Below are 17,484 nucleotides of genomic sequence, written 5' to 3'. Positions count from 1 at the left end.
ATGAAATTGAAGTCATAAGCAAATTAGCATAATTTTAGAAAATCATTACTAAATGAAATGCTTATTTCACTTCAGTATAACCACAGTGGCGGATTACAACCTCAAAGCTACTTCAATCTGATTCCACACCGAAATAATTTTGAATGTTATAACACCCTCTTCAAACCAAAAGGACACCATTTTGCTGTTATATAAAATGCTTTCAAAATCAAAAATAAATCAAATTAATAGGTCATTAGATTGTGAAAAAGGCTTTGAAGAATATTAATTATTGTTCTGAGAACTTCAGTGATCGTATTATTTTATCACGTCAAGTGGTTTAAGATAAATTCATGTTATTAACAAGAAATCTAGTAAAATATTAAGAGATTCCGTTGCACAATTTTTTCCAACAAATTTCAGAACTCTGTATTCACTTGGGCCTGTGCATTTGTTCACTTAATATATAGCACTATAGTAACATATAACCACAGGCAGCGATAGTCAGTAGATATTTCCATTAACATCTACTACAAAAAGTAAATGTATAGAATTCAGCTAAATTATCACACCTCTTCCCAATCTATCTGCCAACCTTCCAGACCTGCTCCCAACTAAGCATTCTAAAGCCTGAATCTAATAGCATATATTAACAATTCAAAAATGTAATTCATCTGATCAAATCAAAAACATTATTCAAAGGATTGTTGCAGTAGTTCAAGTTTAATTGTCATTCAACCTTACACAAACACCCATGAATAGAGCCAAGCGAGATAGCATTACTCCAGAGCCAAATTGCAAAGCACAGTATCAACAGTCACACGCAGCACAAGGCATAATACCAAGCACATACAAGATATCAGTAAAATACAGCCACACAAAAAAATATATAGTCCAAGACCCTGGGTCCATGAGTGGTGCAGCAATCTGTAATCGAACACAATATGGCTTGTCTTCTGATGACAGAACACTGGAGGTAGCACCAACTCCAGCTTAGACACTGTGCCACACCACCTCTGGTAAAGCAGATCAACCCCAACACTTCTCTCCTGGGCAGTTGTAAACAAGTGACACCACAGCTTGAGGCCTAGTCCTCACTATGACAGAGGCTACACAGCTTCCCCACCCCTGCCGTCTGCCAATAAATCAGTGAATCAGACTTGCAGCATTCCACATTAACAACGTCCAGGAAGGTTTTGTGATCACAAGAAAATCGACCAAGATGCACACTGTCTTCTTGCATTGACTCTTCCAGCACAGGCAACAGCACGATCCAAATTAAGTCCAGCCCCTTCAATTTCTCTACCAACAAGCAGCTCACTAATGTGTGGACCTGCAGTAGTTTATCCAGCAGGGTCTAGCAATCACCTTTGGTTGGCTCCTTAGCAGCTACTGCAATTGAACACATTGTATCTTACCAGAAGCCAAGCTTTAAAAAAAATCACTACTTTTTCCAAGTAATGATGAAACACTGCCCACTATTTAAAACAAAACAAAACCCTTTTTTTAGGAACAGGAACACCCATCTTCAAGTATACATTACATTTTTATTAACCACATTTGGAGGGTGCTGGTGAATCTCAGTGACTTTTGGCAGGTGGTCAATAAAACAAGGAAAACAACTAAATACTTTGTTACACACTCTTTTTCTGGTAAACGAACATCACAAGCAATAGACTGTAACTTCCCTTTCAACTTGGAAGCAATTTGATGTGACAGATCCGAGGTGAGGTGAGGCAGCATGTCTATCGATTTAAGGGCAGGCCAAACTGGAAAGGTCAAACACAGATCGAATCGAGGTAGCGGGTAGGGCCCAGAGTGTACCAAAGTGACTGAACTCAATGTTTGGATGACGATTTAGGCACGGGCAAGATTGAAAAGGTTGGGACCCCGAGACGAGGGACAGGCAGGTTCAGTTCGCTGCTCCACTCTGCGCTGAACTAAGGGTCTATGATTGGACTCTCTTTGTGAACTTCAGTTCAGAATATTTGCTTGTGTTTACTGTTTGCATGATTTTTTTTCTCTCTGCACATTGGGTATTTGACAGTTTTTTTAATGGGTTTTTTTGGGATTCTTTGTTAAGGGATGAATCTCAAGGGTATATAATGTACACATACTTTGATAGTAAATGCACTTTGAACTTTGAATACACTCAAGGAAATCAGGAGGGCAAAAATCAGGAAATGAAAGAGATTCTGGAAGTATATTAGGAACAAAAGGATTGGTCCCCTTATATTCATCTGTATTTATCATGAAGTTGTTCATGGAAGCTAGGGAATTCAGGGAAGAGAATAGTGATGTCCTTTAATATACGTACATCACAAAAGAGGTGGTGTTTTCAGTCTTGAGATGCGTAAAGGTGGATAAATCCCCAAGTTGCCCTAAGGTATTGTAGAAAGCAAGGGAAGAAACTGCTGGGGCTCTGGCAGAGACTTTTGCATCTTTCTTGGTCACAGGAATGGTACCAGAAGATTGAAAGGTGATTAATTTTATGCATTTAAGAGGGGCTGCAAGGATAAACCAGGGAATTATATACCAATGAGATAAACATCAGTGATCAGCAAGTTACTGAATTGTGAGAGACAGGCTCTATGTTCATTTGGAAAGGCAAACATAGATTACGGATCTTAACCATGGCTTTGTGTGGGAAAGAGTTGCTCAGATTTAACCAAGTAAACAAGAAGACTGATAAGTGCAGTATAGTAGATTTTGTCTATTTGGACCTTAGCAAGACCTTTGACCAAGTCCCGCATGTAGACTGCTTCAGAAGATAATAGAAACAGAGTCGTACAGCAAAGAAACAAGCCCAACTCGTCGATGCCGACTATAGTGCCAACATGAGCTAGTCCTCTATTTGCCTGCATTTGGCCCATACTCCTCTAAATCAGCAGTTCTCAACCTTTTATATGCCATGGACCAATACCATTAAGCAAGGTGTACATAGACCGCAGGCTGGGAACCACAGTTCTAGGCCTTTCCTATTCCTGCACATGTCTGTATGTCTATTGTCATTATGGTACTCATCTATATTGCTTCCTCTGGCAGTATGTTCCATATGCTCACTTTCTGTGCAAGAAGGTGCCCCTCAAGTCCCTTTGAAATCTTTCCCTTCTCATCTTAAATCTATGCCCTTTAATTTTAAGTTCCCCTGGGGAAAATGGCTATGCACCTTATACACATCCCTCATGATTCTGTAGAACAGGGATTTCCTAACTGGTCCACAGACCCCTTGCTTAATGGGATTCTTCCATGGCATTAAAATGGTTGGAAATCCCTAGAGCCTCCTACACTCCAGGGGAAGAAAATTGCAGCGTATCTAGCTTCTCTTTATAACTCAATTCCTCTAGTCATGCAACATTCTTATGAATCTTTTCTGCACCCTTTCCAGCCTAATGATATCCTTACTATAGAGAGCAACAAAAACTATGCAAAATATGCCAAATGTGGTCTTCACCAACAACTTGAACAGCTGTAATGTAACATGCCAATTTCTATACTCAATGTCGTATCCAAAGGCAGCAAGCATGTCAAACACCTGCTGCACCATCCTGTCCATCTCTATCTCCATTTTCAAGAAACAATATACCAGAGCCTCTAGGTCCCTATTCTTCTACATTATTCTCCAAGGATATCAAAAATCCAACTATTTACTGTGCAAGTCCTGTCCTGGTTTAAAACTAGCACAGTTAAATTCCATCTGTCATTCTTTGGCCCACCTCCCCAGTTCATATCCTGTAGTAATCTTGGATTACTGTAATCTTAATCTGTCTAGTTCAATGATAATTTTAGTAATCTGTAATCTCAGATAATTCTCTTCACTGTCTACTATACCGACAATTGTAACTTGATCTGCAAACTAACTCATCTTACTAACTACATTCTCATCCAAATTTTGTGGGACACCACTAATTGTAGGCATCCAATCTGAGAAACAATCCTCTACCACCTTCTGCCTCCTTCCAACAAACCAATATATACATCCGATTGGCTAGCTCACCATGGATTGATTGTAATCTAATCTTCCAGACTAACCTACCACGTAGGACCTTGTCAAAAGACTTGTTAAAATCCACATAGACAACATTCACCACCCTGCCCTCATCAATCCTCTAATCCAATTCTTAAAAAAATACTCATTCACATTTGTGTGACACAATTTGCCATGCACAAAGCCATTAATGAAGTGGCAGAGAATGTAAATGGCATGATTTGTTTGCAGTTGATACCAAAATTGGTAGTGTAGTGGACAATGAAGGCGATTGCCTAAGGTTACAACAGAACCTATATCAACTGGAAAACTGGGCAAAGGAATGGGAGATGAAACTTAACAGACACAAGTTCAAAGTTAAGCATTTTAGGAAATTACATCAGGGCAGAACATGCACCATTCATGACGGGGCCCTGGGGAGTGTTGTAGAACAGAGATCTTGGGGAACAAGTATAGTTCCCTGAAAGTGGAAATCCAGGTGGTGATGGTGGCATATGGCACACTTACCTTCATTAGACATGACATGGAGTACAAGAGTAAAAGATGCACATCGTAGCTTCTTGACGCTCTTTTACAACAGCCCATAATTCCTCAGGTCCAGTCAAGGTAGTATAATTAATAACCTGTTGGTGCCACTTTCCTTTAACAATTTTTGAAAGAACAGTCTTAAAACAGCTGATTTTTGATAACTGGCATTAATGTCACCAGGAACAGCGATATTTGAAAAATGGTTACTAACAGGCATGTAATGAACATTTTCATGAAATGGTTTCTGAAAATCTCAAACCTTATTCAAGCTTCCAGATATTCCACATGAGTTTTCAAAGGCCTCAGTTACTCAAGTACCACATGTAATATATGAAGCAGGATTTTAAAAAAAGTCTAGTTTTGTCTAATTTACAAGTAGATGATTGTCTTTTTGGAAATAATACTTACGTAACTGCCCTTCTGAAACATGTTAGTTCATTTGCAGTTTAATCTTCACTTTACATAATCACGAGACTGATGAAGCAGACTTAAAAATATTCAACTGGCTAAATTACTGAAATAGACTATATTAAATCATTCAATAATTGGACAAAAAACAAAGCAACATCATTTGAAAAGAACTGTCAATCAAGAAGACCAAACTCCTGCATCCATCATTATCACTTATCCAGGTGCTGACCAAAATTAGATGTGGGAAGGAACTAGACTCAAGTCACTCACTCACCAGCATGACAGTTAGAAAAACTACCATATCCCTATCTGTCACAATAATGATTATGACATTTTCATTTAATAGGTCATCTGGCTTTTTCTACTGACGAGTTCCGTCATTACTGCTAAATGTTATAATCAGGTTGATTCAAAGATGTTCTGATAAAAATCTACAAAAAAATAGGGTTGGAAGATCATTCATATTAGTGTTTTAATGTCAGCTTATTTTGAACTTTGTAAAGCCATCAGTTTTCAAATGATAATTGGCCAGAATCACTCCAAGATAAAAATTCACCTGCTCTGCCCATGAATTTGATTTGCTCAACTCAATTCAGTTTTCAAAAGCATCATATTTGTTGTGTTAAAGCACAAGTTTGACTAAATCCTGGTTTATAAGTTTTTCACACCAATGCAAAAGTCTGAACTTTTACCTCCCTCAAGCTACAATACATTTCATTTCTGATACAGTTAAAAATCTTCTACAAAGCTGATCTCTCTTTCTCTCTGGTCCTGATGGGCTTTTGTCCTCAGTAATATCTTGTTGAGAGGAAAGGATACCTTATCCTTGTTTCCAACTTATCCTCAACATGCAAAAACAAACTGCTGGAGGAACTTAGCAGCTCAAGTAGAATCCGTAGAGACAAAATAAAAATTGTCAACATTTCAGTTTGAGACCTCTATTAAGATTAGTCATTTTAAACTCCTTCTGTTCAACCTGCACACAATTGTATTAGTTTCTGGGACCATTGATTATATAATATTCATGAGATAGGCTGCTGCCTACTCATGCCAATGTGTTGATAGGAATGTGGTGATAGCTTGAAACATCATATTGCCTTGCAGGAATACAAATATCTTTACTCCTTCCCTTGAAGCCATTGATTCTTGGCTGTTACAGTTTTTACAGGCATTAATTCTTTTATTGCACTTGAATTCCCAAGGTCCTAAAGTCAATATTCATGAAGTCATCTAATTAAGTGCTAAAAAAGCTATTTAACAACAAAGATCATCAAAATTAAATATGCTGCTTTTATCTAACATATGTAATTACTTACTGTGATAGCATTTGCAATTTAGTCCTCTGCTTCAATGTTGATGATCAGCTGAACGATTTCATTGGTCTGATTCGCCCACTTACTTTCTTGTACCCTTTGATTCTCTGGTTACTTACCTGCACTGAGTGGTAAATTTACAGTAGCCAATTAATCTGCAAGACATCTTTGGGATGGGACGAAAAATGCAGCACTGGAAACTCAGGTGGCCACAGGGAGAATGTGCAATCCTTACAAAAATAGTACTGGAGGTGAGGAACAAATGTAGATTCCTCAAGCTACAAGACAACAGGAATTGCTGTGCGCCATACAACCAAAAATACACAGTGGCCAGCTTTCGTGCCTCAAACCAAGATGCAAATCAGAAATGTAAGAATTCAAAAAGCAGTTATTAAGCATGAGAATGCTTACTAAAAATGGAGGGTTATGGGGTAGTGTGGGTTTAGTACTTTTTTTTAAGGATTATACGGGTCGGCACAACATGGAGGGCTGAAGGGCCTGTACTGTGCTGTAGTGTTCCATGGTTCTAGGAACCTGGGGTTGTTTCTATGTCCCTTGCATACTGAAAAAAAAGCTTACAATCAGGTATTTAGCATAATTAAACAAAACTAACCATGCTGCAATAAATAGGTGAGCTAATAGAAAATCTAAAAGACATGTAAAACTTATGTAGAAGACTGAAACTTCACACAAAAATAGTTTATACATATCATTCCAGCAAGTCAGCTCTAATATGTTAATGCATCACCTTCTGCTAAAGATTCTTCGTGAAAAAATGAGCAATTTCAACAATAGCTCACCTATAACTCCACAAGAGCATAATAAAACTTAACTGTTAATGTCAACGGTCACATTATGATCAAGTCACGGCTGATAAAGCACCCAGACCATAGAACCTCCATACCATGCTCCTTCATTTATCTATCCAAAATTTTATTAAGTTACAATTGAGCTTGCATCTAACAATTCCACTGACAGCTCATTCTATACTCGCACTAGTGAAGGAGTTCTGCCTCAGGTTCTCCATAAATTCTTCACTTTGTACCCTAAATCTATGAACTCTCGTTCTAGTTACGGTAGCACAGCAGTTGCGCGACACTATTACAGCTTGGGGTGTTGGAGTTCAGAGTTCAATTCCAAGATCATCTGTAAGGAGTCTGTACGTCCTCCCAGTGGAATGCATGGGTTTTCTGAGGGTGCTCCAGTTTTTTCCCCCCACAGTCCAAAGACAAACCAGTTAGCAGGTTAATTGGACATAGTACATTGTCTTGTGATTAGCCTTGGGTTAAATCGGGGGATGCCGGGCAGAGTGGTTTGAAGGTGCCCACCAGGAATGTGTACACCACCCACTACTAACACATGACTGTACTGGTAGATCCAGTTCAATTTTCTGATGATTAGCCTCATCAACAACAATGACAAGATAGTGTACGGGACTGGTAGAAAGGTCTGAGTTCAACAATTTTGCATCTCAACATGGACACAATTAAAGAAATGATTGTGGACTTTAGGAAGCTGCAGGCTGACCACTACTTACTGCACATAATGGACAAACTCACTTGTTTTCCTCAACACCACCTCTAAGAAAGCACACCAGCATCTTCACTTCCCGAGGAGACTGAGGTGAGCAAGACTCCCCCTCCCCCATTCTATCCAATTTTTACAACAGCACCACTGAAAGTGTCCTGACCAGCTGCATCACCATCTAGTATGGGAATTGCAAAACACCCAACTGCAAGACCCTACAAAGGATTGCGAGTTCTGCTGAGAGGATCATCCAAGATATTTATCAGGAGCGCTGCACATGCAGGGCCTCAGCATCGTCAATGATGCATCCCATCCGTCCAACAATCTCTTTGACCTCTCTACAATCAGGCAGGAGGTACCGTAGCATTAGGACAAGGACTGTTAGAATGGGAAAAAGCTTTTCCCATGGGCCATGAGATTACTAACTCCCTGCCACCACCCAGATCTCATCATGTATGAAATGCCACTAGCGTATACTAATTACTTTTTGACCTGTGCCATAAATGCACCTTAATATGTTAATTTATTTGTGATAATATTACCTTATGTGTTGTATGAGTGTAAGTATTGTGCTGTGCATCTTAGTCAGGAAGAATGTGGTTTCATTTGGTGGTATGTATGTATATGGTTGAATGACAATAAACTTGAACATACTTGTAAATTTTCTCTGCACTTTCAAATTATTGATATCTTTCCTGTAGGTAGGTGAGCAGAACTGCACACAATACTCCATATTTAGCCTCACTAACAACTTATACATTTTTAGCATCCCAATTCCTGTACTCATTGCTCTGATTTATGAAGGCTAATGTGCCAGCTCTCTTTATGACACCATCTACCTACGTTGACACTTTCAAGGAATTATCGATCTGTATTCCTGTATCCCTCAATTCTACCACACAACTCAGTGTCCTACCATTCACTGTGCAAATCCTCCAAATATGCAACACCTCACGCCTGCATTAAAAATCATAGAATATTGAACATTACAGCACAATACAGGCTCTTTAGCCCACAATGTTGTGCCAACCTAATAACCTACTCCAAGATCAATCTAACCCTTCTCTCTAACACATTTTGCCTCACATAACATCTGCCATTTCTCAGCCTATTTTCCCATCTGGTCCAGATCACTTTGCAAGCTCCATTGTTATCTACTACACCCTAATCTGGTGTCACCTGCAAATTTGCTTATCCAGTTTAACACATTATTATCCAAATCATTAGTATGGATGACATACCACAACAGACCCAGCAGCAATCCCTGCAGCACACCTCTACTCACAGGCCTCCAGTCAGAGCAACAACTATCTATTACCACTCTCTGATTTGTGTGACTATGAAGACAATGTCAAGTCCAATTGACTAGTTCATCCTGAATGCCAAGCAACTTAACCCTCTGGACCATCCACTATGCCTGACACTAATAGGCTTTGCTAAAGTCTATGTAAACGAAGTCATCTACAACTTTGTTTCATTGACCCTCTTGGCAACCTCCCCATAAAACCATTGAGATCATTTAGACACATTCTGCTATGCACAAAGCCCTGTTGACAATCCATAATCAGGCCCTGTCTATTGAAAAGCTTATATGTCCTGTTCCTTAGAATACTTCCCAATAATTTACTCATGACTAACTTCAGACTCATCAGCCTACAACCTTTTTCATTCTTAGAACCTTTCTTAATCAACAGAACAACATTAGATATTCTCCAGTCTTCCAGCATCTCACTCAGACCAAGGACATTTTTAATATCTGCACTAGCCTCCCACAAGGTCAAGAGGATACCATGTCAGGCTCTGGGGATTTATCCACCCTAATTTGCCTCAAGACAACAAGTACCATCCTCTTCCATAACCTGTATATGATCCATGACCTCACTATTGTTTGCCTCAGTTCTATAGTTTCTGTGTCTGTTTCCTAAATTCTAAAAACAACAAAGCCTCCATCAGAACTAGCAAACTTAAAAGTCATGGTTATACCACAGTCATCATCCTGGTAAGGCAAAATGCTTATAAGAACACAAATCAATTTGTCAAACTACAAAACAGCCCACCATGCAAGCATGCTAATCTAACTAATCTCACCTGTTTGCACAAGTTCAATATCAGTCTATTCCTACAGCAATTTGTTTTAAATATAGAATTATTGGTCTGTATCTCAGGTTTTCTTTAACTGATCAGTCAGCTCTTTAAAAGACTTAAACTGATCATTTTAATTGTTTAAATTTCATTTGCATAACTGCTCACTTTTCGTTATTTGTAATACATGCCAAATACAAACCACTACATTCCAACCCATAAAAAGGAAAATAATGAATCAGAACCATCAGTCAGGATTAAAAACAGAGTGTATCAGCGATCACGAATAAAACTGTATCCACCCAATTCATTACACACACTGCTCATTGTTTATCCACATTGGCCAACAAAGATGAATATATCAAACTCAATAGACAGCTTTTCAAGACATTATTGGGTACTCAAGTATTTAACCCTTGACTGAGAATGCAGAAGTCAATTAGTAGTTTAATTGGCCATTGAGCCCAGGGAAGGTTTAGCAGCCAATAATATTGCTATTTATTTATAACAATAGATAGTTATTTTACCAGGCTACAACAGTATCAGGCACATCTACTAGGCTAAAGGCACTTAAATTTTAAATGCAACAAAAAGCTGACATATGCCAAATATACACAGATTAAAGATTAAACACAAAGTAATTGTTGGGAGTTCTTTGAGCTCCATCAGTTGTAAAGTTTATTGCTGGTTAAAATCAAGGGTTAATTGCAATAGGTATAGGTACACCTATAGCTAACTAGAAAGGATTTAATATGTAACAAAAGCAATCTCAATTTACTTTTTTAACTGATTTGCACAGTCAGCATATCTAATCCGTAATTGGGCTTGGAAGTTTAGATTTATATAGATCATTATCTTGATAGCCTTTTAAATTTATACCACAATTACAAATTAGATTACTTAACAGTTACATGTGGAAATTAAGAGATTGTTATTCTTCTGCAATGAAGTCCTAAGAGTTTATGAAATGCTGAATCCTTGCACAGGATATAGCCAGGTTTACAACCTTCCATACTGTGATTACAGGGGTTAAATATAATGTAAGTTTAGCCAACAGGATTATTTTCCCAAACCGCATACTTTACAACATCTAAACTTCAATAACTGATGATAATGCAGCCTATAACTACTGAATGTTCCACAGGCTACAATATTAATTAGGTTTGCCCTTGAATGGAAAAGCCTGTGGTTCAGCCGGTCAATCATGGGTAAAGCCCTCCCCACCATTGAGCAAATCTACAAGGAGCACTGTGCAGGAAAGCAGCATCAAGGACCCCCACCATCCACGCCATGCCTTCTTGCTGCTGCTGCCAATTGGGGAGGGGGGGGGGGAGATCAGGAGCCTTAAGTCCCACACTATCAAGTTCAGGAACAGTTATTAAATCTCAACTATCAGGCTCTTGAATTAGAGTGGATAACTTCACTCACCCTAACACAGAAGTGATTCCACAATGCATGGGCTCACTTTCAAGGACCCCACAACTTGTATACTATCTCAGTTTTATTTATTTATTTATTTATTCATTCATTCCTTTTTTGATTTGCACAATGCTGTCTTTTTCACATTGGTTGTCAGTCTTTGATGTGAGCAATTTTTCACTGATTCTACTGAGTTCCTTTGTATTTACTGTGAACATCCATAAGAAAATGAATCTCAGGGTTGGATATGGTGACATATATGTACTTTGATAATAAATTTACTTTGAAGGCACATGCTTGCCTTGTTCAATAACGGAAGCCGTCTTTGGGAAAGTTTAAGAAATTATGATCAATTTTCAATGACTGATCATCTTGCAATTTAGTATACTGACGAGATGGGTGTACAATTCTGCAAAGAATCTAACTGAACAATCCTACAGGGATTTTTCAGCAGCCAACGTTATCTGAAAATATGGGTGTCAATACGGCATAATTCCAACAATCATAGATTGAATACAGCCAGATGAAAGAGAACAGTGCATTGTTAAACAAGAATTAATCAGATAGCAGTTGAAAATGTTTTAAGACATTAACATTATTGTGCAGAGTCACTCATCGGGTACTTTATAATTCTCAAAGAACATCCTGGAGATCAGTACAACATTAACCCTTCAATACTAGCACTTGTTATCAGCTTATTTCTTTGTGATAGCAATACTGATTTCTGCTGGTTACAGTAAAGATAGCATGAGGTGGCATTTCTGCACCTGAAGGACATACCTCGCAGAACAATGTCAGCTTATCATCAGGAAGGAGTCCATTGGCCTCATCCAAAAGGAAATCCCTTCGAATAAATTTCTTAAAACCCCAGTCTTTCCCTTGCACAAATCGATATGCCCTTTGACTTTCTGCAAAACAAAATTAGATTGACTCTAGTTAGTTTAATGTCACTGTAAAGTTGATCAAACCTAGGTAGAGATAATCACGTCCACAGCATTTTGGAGGGGGAGGGAGAGCAGCCAGATATCTTGGTGCATATTGGTACCAATGACATAGGAAGGAAAAACAAAGAGATCCTGAAGAGAGAATTTAGAGAGCTAGGCAAAAAGCTGAGAAGCAGGACCTCAAGGGTAGTAACTTCTGTATTGCTACCTGTGTCACACAACAGTGAGGGTAGAAAAAGGGTGAATCGGCAGGTAAATGCGTGGCTGAGAACCTGGTGCAGGGGGCAGGATTTCACGTTTGTCTGGGGGAGGAATGACCTGTACAAAAGGGGGAACCCAAAGGGGAACCAATATTCTCACAGGCAAGTTTGTTAAGAGTTGTTGGCAAGGGTTTAAACTAATTTGCTAGGGGGGTGTGAACTGAAGTGATGGGACTCGGGATAGGACGAATGGTAAGAAAGCAAAGATAGTGTGTAGTCAGACTGTCAGGAAGGGCAGGCAAATGACAAAACAAAATTAAAGCCAGCAGGGTGAGTATCTGTACTTTAGGGATGCAGAATCAAAAAGGGTAGCAAATACAGTAGTCAAAAGGTTACATCTCATTGCATGAAGTATAAGAAATATAAAGTGGATGTTGTTGCAATATTACAGATCGTTAGGTATGATGTTGCTGGCCATCACTGAATCGTGGCTGAAGGATTGTTGTTGGGAGCTGAATGTCCAAGGTTACATGTTGCATCAGAGGAAAAGGCAGGTAGGCAGAGGGGGTGATGTGGCTCTGCTGGTAAAGAATGGCATCAAATCAGTAGAAAGATGTGACACAGGATCGGAAAATGTTGAATCCTTGTGGGTTGAGTTAAACTGCAGGGTGAAACAGGCAAGGACCCTGATGGCCTACCAACACTAGCCACAAATTACAATGGGAAACAGAAAAGGCAAGACAAAAGGGCAATGCTATCATAGTCATGGGAGATTTCAGTAAGATTGGGGAAATCCAGCTGTTAATGAATTTTGTTGAATGCCTACGAGATGGTCTTTTAGAGCAGTTTGTCATTATTAGGGGATCAGCTATACTGGACTGGGTGTTATATAATGAACAGGAGGTGCTCAGGGAGCTCAAGGTAAAAGCACCCTTAGGAGGCAGTGATCACAATATGATGGAGTCAATTTGAAATTTGATAGGAAGAAAATAAAGCCTGATGTAGCTGTATTTCAGTGGAGTAAAAGAAATTACAGTGGTATGGGAGAGAAGCTGGCCAAAGTAAATTGGAAACGGATGCAAGCAGGGATGACAGCAGAGCAGCAATGGCATCAGTTTCTGGAAAAATTAGCAAAGTGCAGGACAGACGTATTCCAAAAATGAAGAAATACTCAAAAGCCAAAATAGTACAACAATATATTGTATTACAGTATTGCGTTCAATTCTGGTCACCTCATTATAGGAAGGATGTGGAAGCTATGGAGAGGGTGCAGAGGAGATTTACCAGGATGTTGCCTGGTTTGGAGAACAAGTCATATGAAGCAAGGTTAGCAGAGCTGGGACTTTTCTCTTTGGAGCGTGGAAGAATGAGAGGGGACTTGATAGAGGTCTACAAGATTATGAGAGGCATAGATAGGGTGGATGGATAGTCAGTACCTGTTTCCCAGGCCACCAATAGCAACCACCAGAGGGCATATATACAAAATTAAGGGAGGGAAGTTTAGGGGAGACATCAGGGGGTAAGTTTTTTTTTTGTTTTTTTTTATATAACACAGAGGGTTGTGAATGCCTGGAATGACTTGCCAGGGATGGTGGTGGAGGCTAAAACATTAGGGGTATTTAAAAGCCTCTTGGACAGGCACATGGATGAAAGAAAAATGGAGGGTTATGGGGTAGTGTGGGTTTAGTACTTTTTTTTAAAGGATTATATGGGTCAGCACAACATGAAGGGCTGAAGGGCCTGTACTGTGCTGTAATGTTCTATGGTTCTATAATGGCTGACAAGAGAAGTCAAAGCTAATGAAAAACAAAAGGGAGGGCATGCAACAAAGCAAAACTTAGCAGGAAGATAGAGATTGGGAAGCATTAAAAAATCTACAGAGAACAACTAAAAGAATATTAGGAGGGAAAAGATGAAATATAAAAGCAAGTTAGCAAACAATATCAAAGTAGATAGCAAGAGCTTTTTCCAAGTATGTAAAAAATAAAAGAGATGAGAGTGGATAGAGGACCATTAAAAATAAAACTGGAGAAATAATAAGGGGGTGGGGACAAGGAGATGACAGATAAACTAAATGAGTATTTTGCATCTGTCTTCACTGTGTTAGACACTAGCAGCATGCCAGATGTTGAAGGGTGTGAGGGAAGAGAAGTGAGTGCAGTTACTATTACAAGGGTGAAGGTGCTCAAAAAGCTGAAAGACTACAGAGTACACAAACCACCCGGACCAGATGAAATGCACCCTAGGGTCCTGAAAGAGGTAGCGGTAGAGATTGCGGAGGCATTAATAATGATCTTTCAAACCTCATTGGACTCTGGCATGGTGCCAGAGGACTGGAAAATTGTAAATGTCACCCCACTCTGTAAGAAAGGAGGAAGGCAACAGAAAGGAAATTATAGACTAGTCAGCATGACTTGTATGGTTGGGAAGATGTTGGAGTCACTTGTTAAGGATGATATTATGGAGTATTTGGTGACACAGGACAAGATAAAGTCAGCATAGTTTCTCTAAGGGAAAGTCTTACCTCACGAACCTGTTGCAATTCTTTGAGGAGATTACAAGTAGGATAGATAAAGGGGATGCAGTGGACGTTGTATATTTCAACTTTCATAAGGCCTTTGACAAGGTGCCACACATGATGCCACCTATCAAGTTAAGAGCCCATGGTATTACAGGAAAGTTACTAACATGGTTAGAACATTGGCTGAGTGGTAGGAGGCAGTGCGTGAGAATAAAAGGATCCTTTTCTGGTTGGCTGCCAGTGACTAGTGGTGTTCCGCAGTGTTTGGTGTTGGGACCGTTTCTTTTTATGCTGTATATCAATGATTTAGATGATGGAATAGATGGCTTTGTTGCCAAGTTTGCAGATGATACAAAGATTGGTGGAGGGGCAGGTAGTGTTGAGGAAACAAGCTGGCTGCAGAAGGAAACACATGGTCATGCACCTTGGTAGTAGAAATAAATGTGCAGACTATTTTCTAAATTGAGAGAAAATCCAAAAATCTGAGATGCAAAGGGACTTAGGAGTCCTTGGGCAGAACACCCTAAAGGTTAACTTGCAGGTTGAGTCAGTGATGAGGAAGGCAAATGCAATGTTAGTATTCACTTCAAGAGGTCTAGAATACAAGAGCAGCAATGTGATGGTGAGGCTTTATAAGGCACTGGTGAGGCCTCACCTTGAGTATTGTGAACAGTTTTTGGCTTTTCATCTAAGAAAAAATGTTTTGGCATTGGAGAGGAGGTTCACAAGGATGATTCAGGGAACGAAAGGGTTATCAATCGAGGAACCTTTGATGGCTCTGGTTCTGTACCTACTGGAATTTAAAAGGATGACGGTGGATCGCATTGAAACCTTTTAAATGTTGAAAGGCCTAGACAGAGTAGATGTGGAAAGGATGTTTCCAATGTGCTGTAGGACAAAAGGACACAGCTGCAGGATAGAGGAATGTCCATTTAAAACAGAAATGCAGAGAAATTTCTTTAGCCAGAGGATGGTGAATTTGTAGAATTTTTTTTAAACCACAGGCAGCCGTAGAGGACAGGTTGTTGGGTGTATTAAAGGCAGAATTATAGGTTCTTGATTGGACATGGAATCAAAGGTTACAGGGAGAAGGCAGGGAGTGGGGCTGAGGAGGGGAAAAAGGATCAACAATGATTGAATGACGGAGCAGACTCAATGGGCCAAATGGCTTAATTCTGCTCCTATGTCTTATCGTTTTATTATTCACATCAATTTATATTTCTATTGAAATGGTCTAACCACCAATATAACATCCTGTACATGGATTCCAGCTGATGAAAACAATGGGTAGACTCCAAAGACAACATTATAAGCTGAAAGAATTCAAATAATTTAACATTTTAAAAAAAATTAATTTATTGTGCGTCAATAAACCCAATTTCAGTGGATAATAGTTCCAGAAGCTTGTTAAATACACCGCAACTTGTTAATAAGGCAATGCAAATCTAATTCTATAATCACCAAATTTAAAATTTTAGTGTCCACATCTTTTAAAATTGAGCATGTTAAATGTTATAACTTTAGGTTCCAATTAAGAGTTTAACATCTGAGCTGGCTTACTCAAAATATACAAATTAAACATTAAACCAATCCTGCGAGTCTAGTAATTAAATCTATGGAATAGTGAAAGCAATTATACTGATGAATGCAAGGAAAATAATTCACAATGATAATCTAGATATTTCATCAACTGCAGCAAAATAATGAGTACTGCTTTGCTAAAGAATCAGAAATGGAGCACCATCAAAGCATCTGGAATCTAATTTCAAGTTCACACTCAGTTGCAGAAAGCCATTGTCACTTACTAACCAGAAAATTATAATGCAAAATAAATCAAGGCAGTTTCAATACAATCCTCAGAGCAAACTTGTCATACTTTAGTATTAGTATTGCCAGAAATAATATAGTTGATATAAAAGACTTAAATGTGGTTGACATCTTCTAAGCAAATCTGAGGTTTGTCTTTAAAAGCAAACTTCATTGACTTCTTTCTACCTAATGCCAGGACTGGGGGTGCTTAACAATACTAAATGTCCCAAATCATTAAGTATTCCACTTTTCAGTCCAAATATATTTCTCCCTAATGTTAAAAAAAAGCATTCCTTTTCTTCAAAATCTGAGATTTCTGGAGAAGAGTACAAAGGCTGTTCAGTTCTCTGAAAAAATATTAATCATATATTGTGTAAAATTTTGTGCAAAAAGTCCATGAATTCTTTTCCACAAGTCCTCAAAGGAGCATTTAAGACTTGCATTGCAGTTTTGTAGAAACGAAGTTCATGTAAACTTTGCAAATTGTAAAAAGTGACCTCAAATGTAAATGTAGAGTATTTGAGATGCAAAAAAAGTATGTTAAAAAAAAATGACTGCTGAATGCATGAACAATTTATGCATGCACACAAATTACAGTATATTAGAGATGTAATATCTGGATAAGAAAGTGTGTGTGTGTGTGTGTGTGTGTGTGTGTGTGTGTGTGTGTGTCTGTGTGTGTGTGTGTGTGTGTGTCTGTGTGTGTGTCTGTGTGTGTGTCTGTGTGTGTGTCTGTGTGTGTGTCTGTGTGTGTGTCTGTGTG

At 38.8% G+C, this 17,484-nt stretch overlaps 1 protein-coding gene across 9 annotated transcripts in view; it reads right to left on the bottom strand.

The window, feature by feature from the left end:
* Positions 1-17,484, bottom strand: part of spop (speckle type BTB/POZ protein) — a 121,552-nt gene that overhangs the window by 26,290 nt on the left and 77,778 nt on the right. For all 9 annotated transcript variants that reach the window (XM_059956640.1, XM_059956642.1, XM_059956634.1 and 6 more), the window contains one exon: positions 12,028-12,155. In XM_059956640.1, coding sequence (XP_059812623.1) covers positions 12,028-12,155 — 128 coding nt within the window. The remainder of the gene's footprint in view (positions 1-12,027; positions 12,156-17,484) is intronic.

Source organism: Hypanus sabinus, chromosome X1, assembly GCF_030144855.1.
Source record: "Hypanus sabinus isolate sHypSab1 chromosome X1, sHypSab1.hap1, whole genome shotgun sequence".
Classification (NCBI taxonomy): domain Eukaryota; kingdom Metazoa; phylum Chordata; class Chondrichthyes; order Myliobatiformes; family Dasyatidae; genus Hypanus; species Hypanus sabinus.
This window is presented reverse-complemented; position numbering and strand designations above follow the sequence as displayed.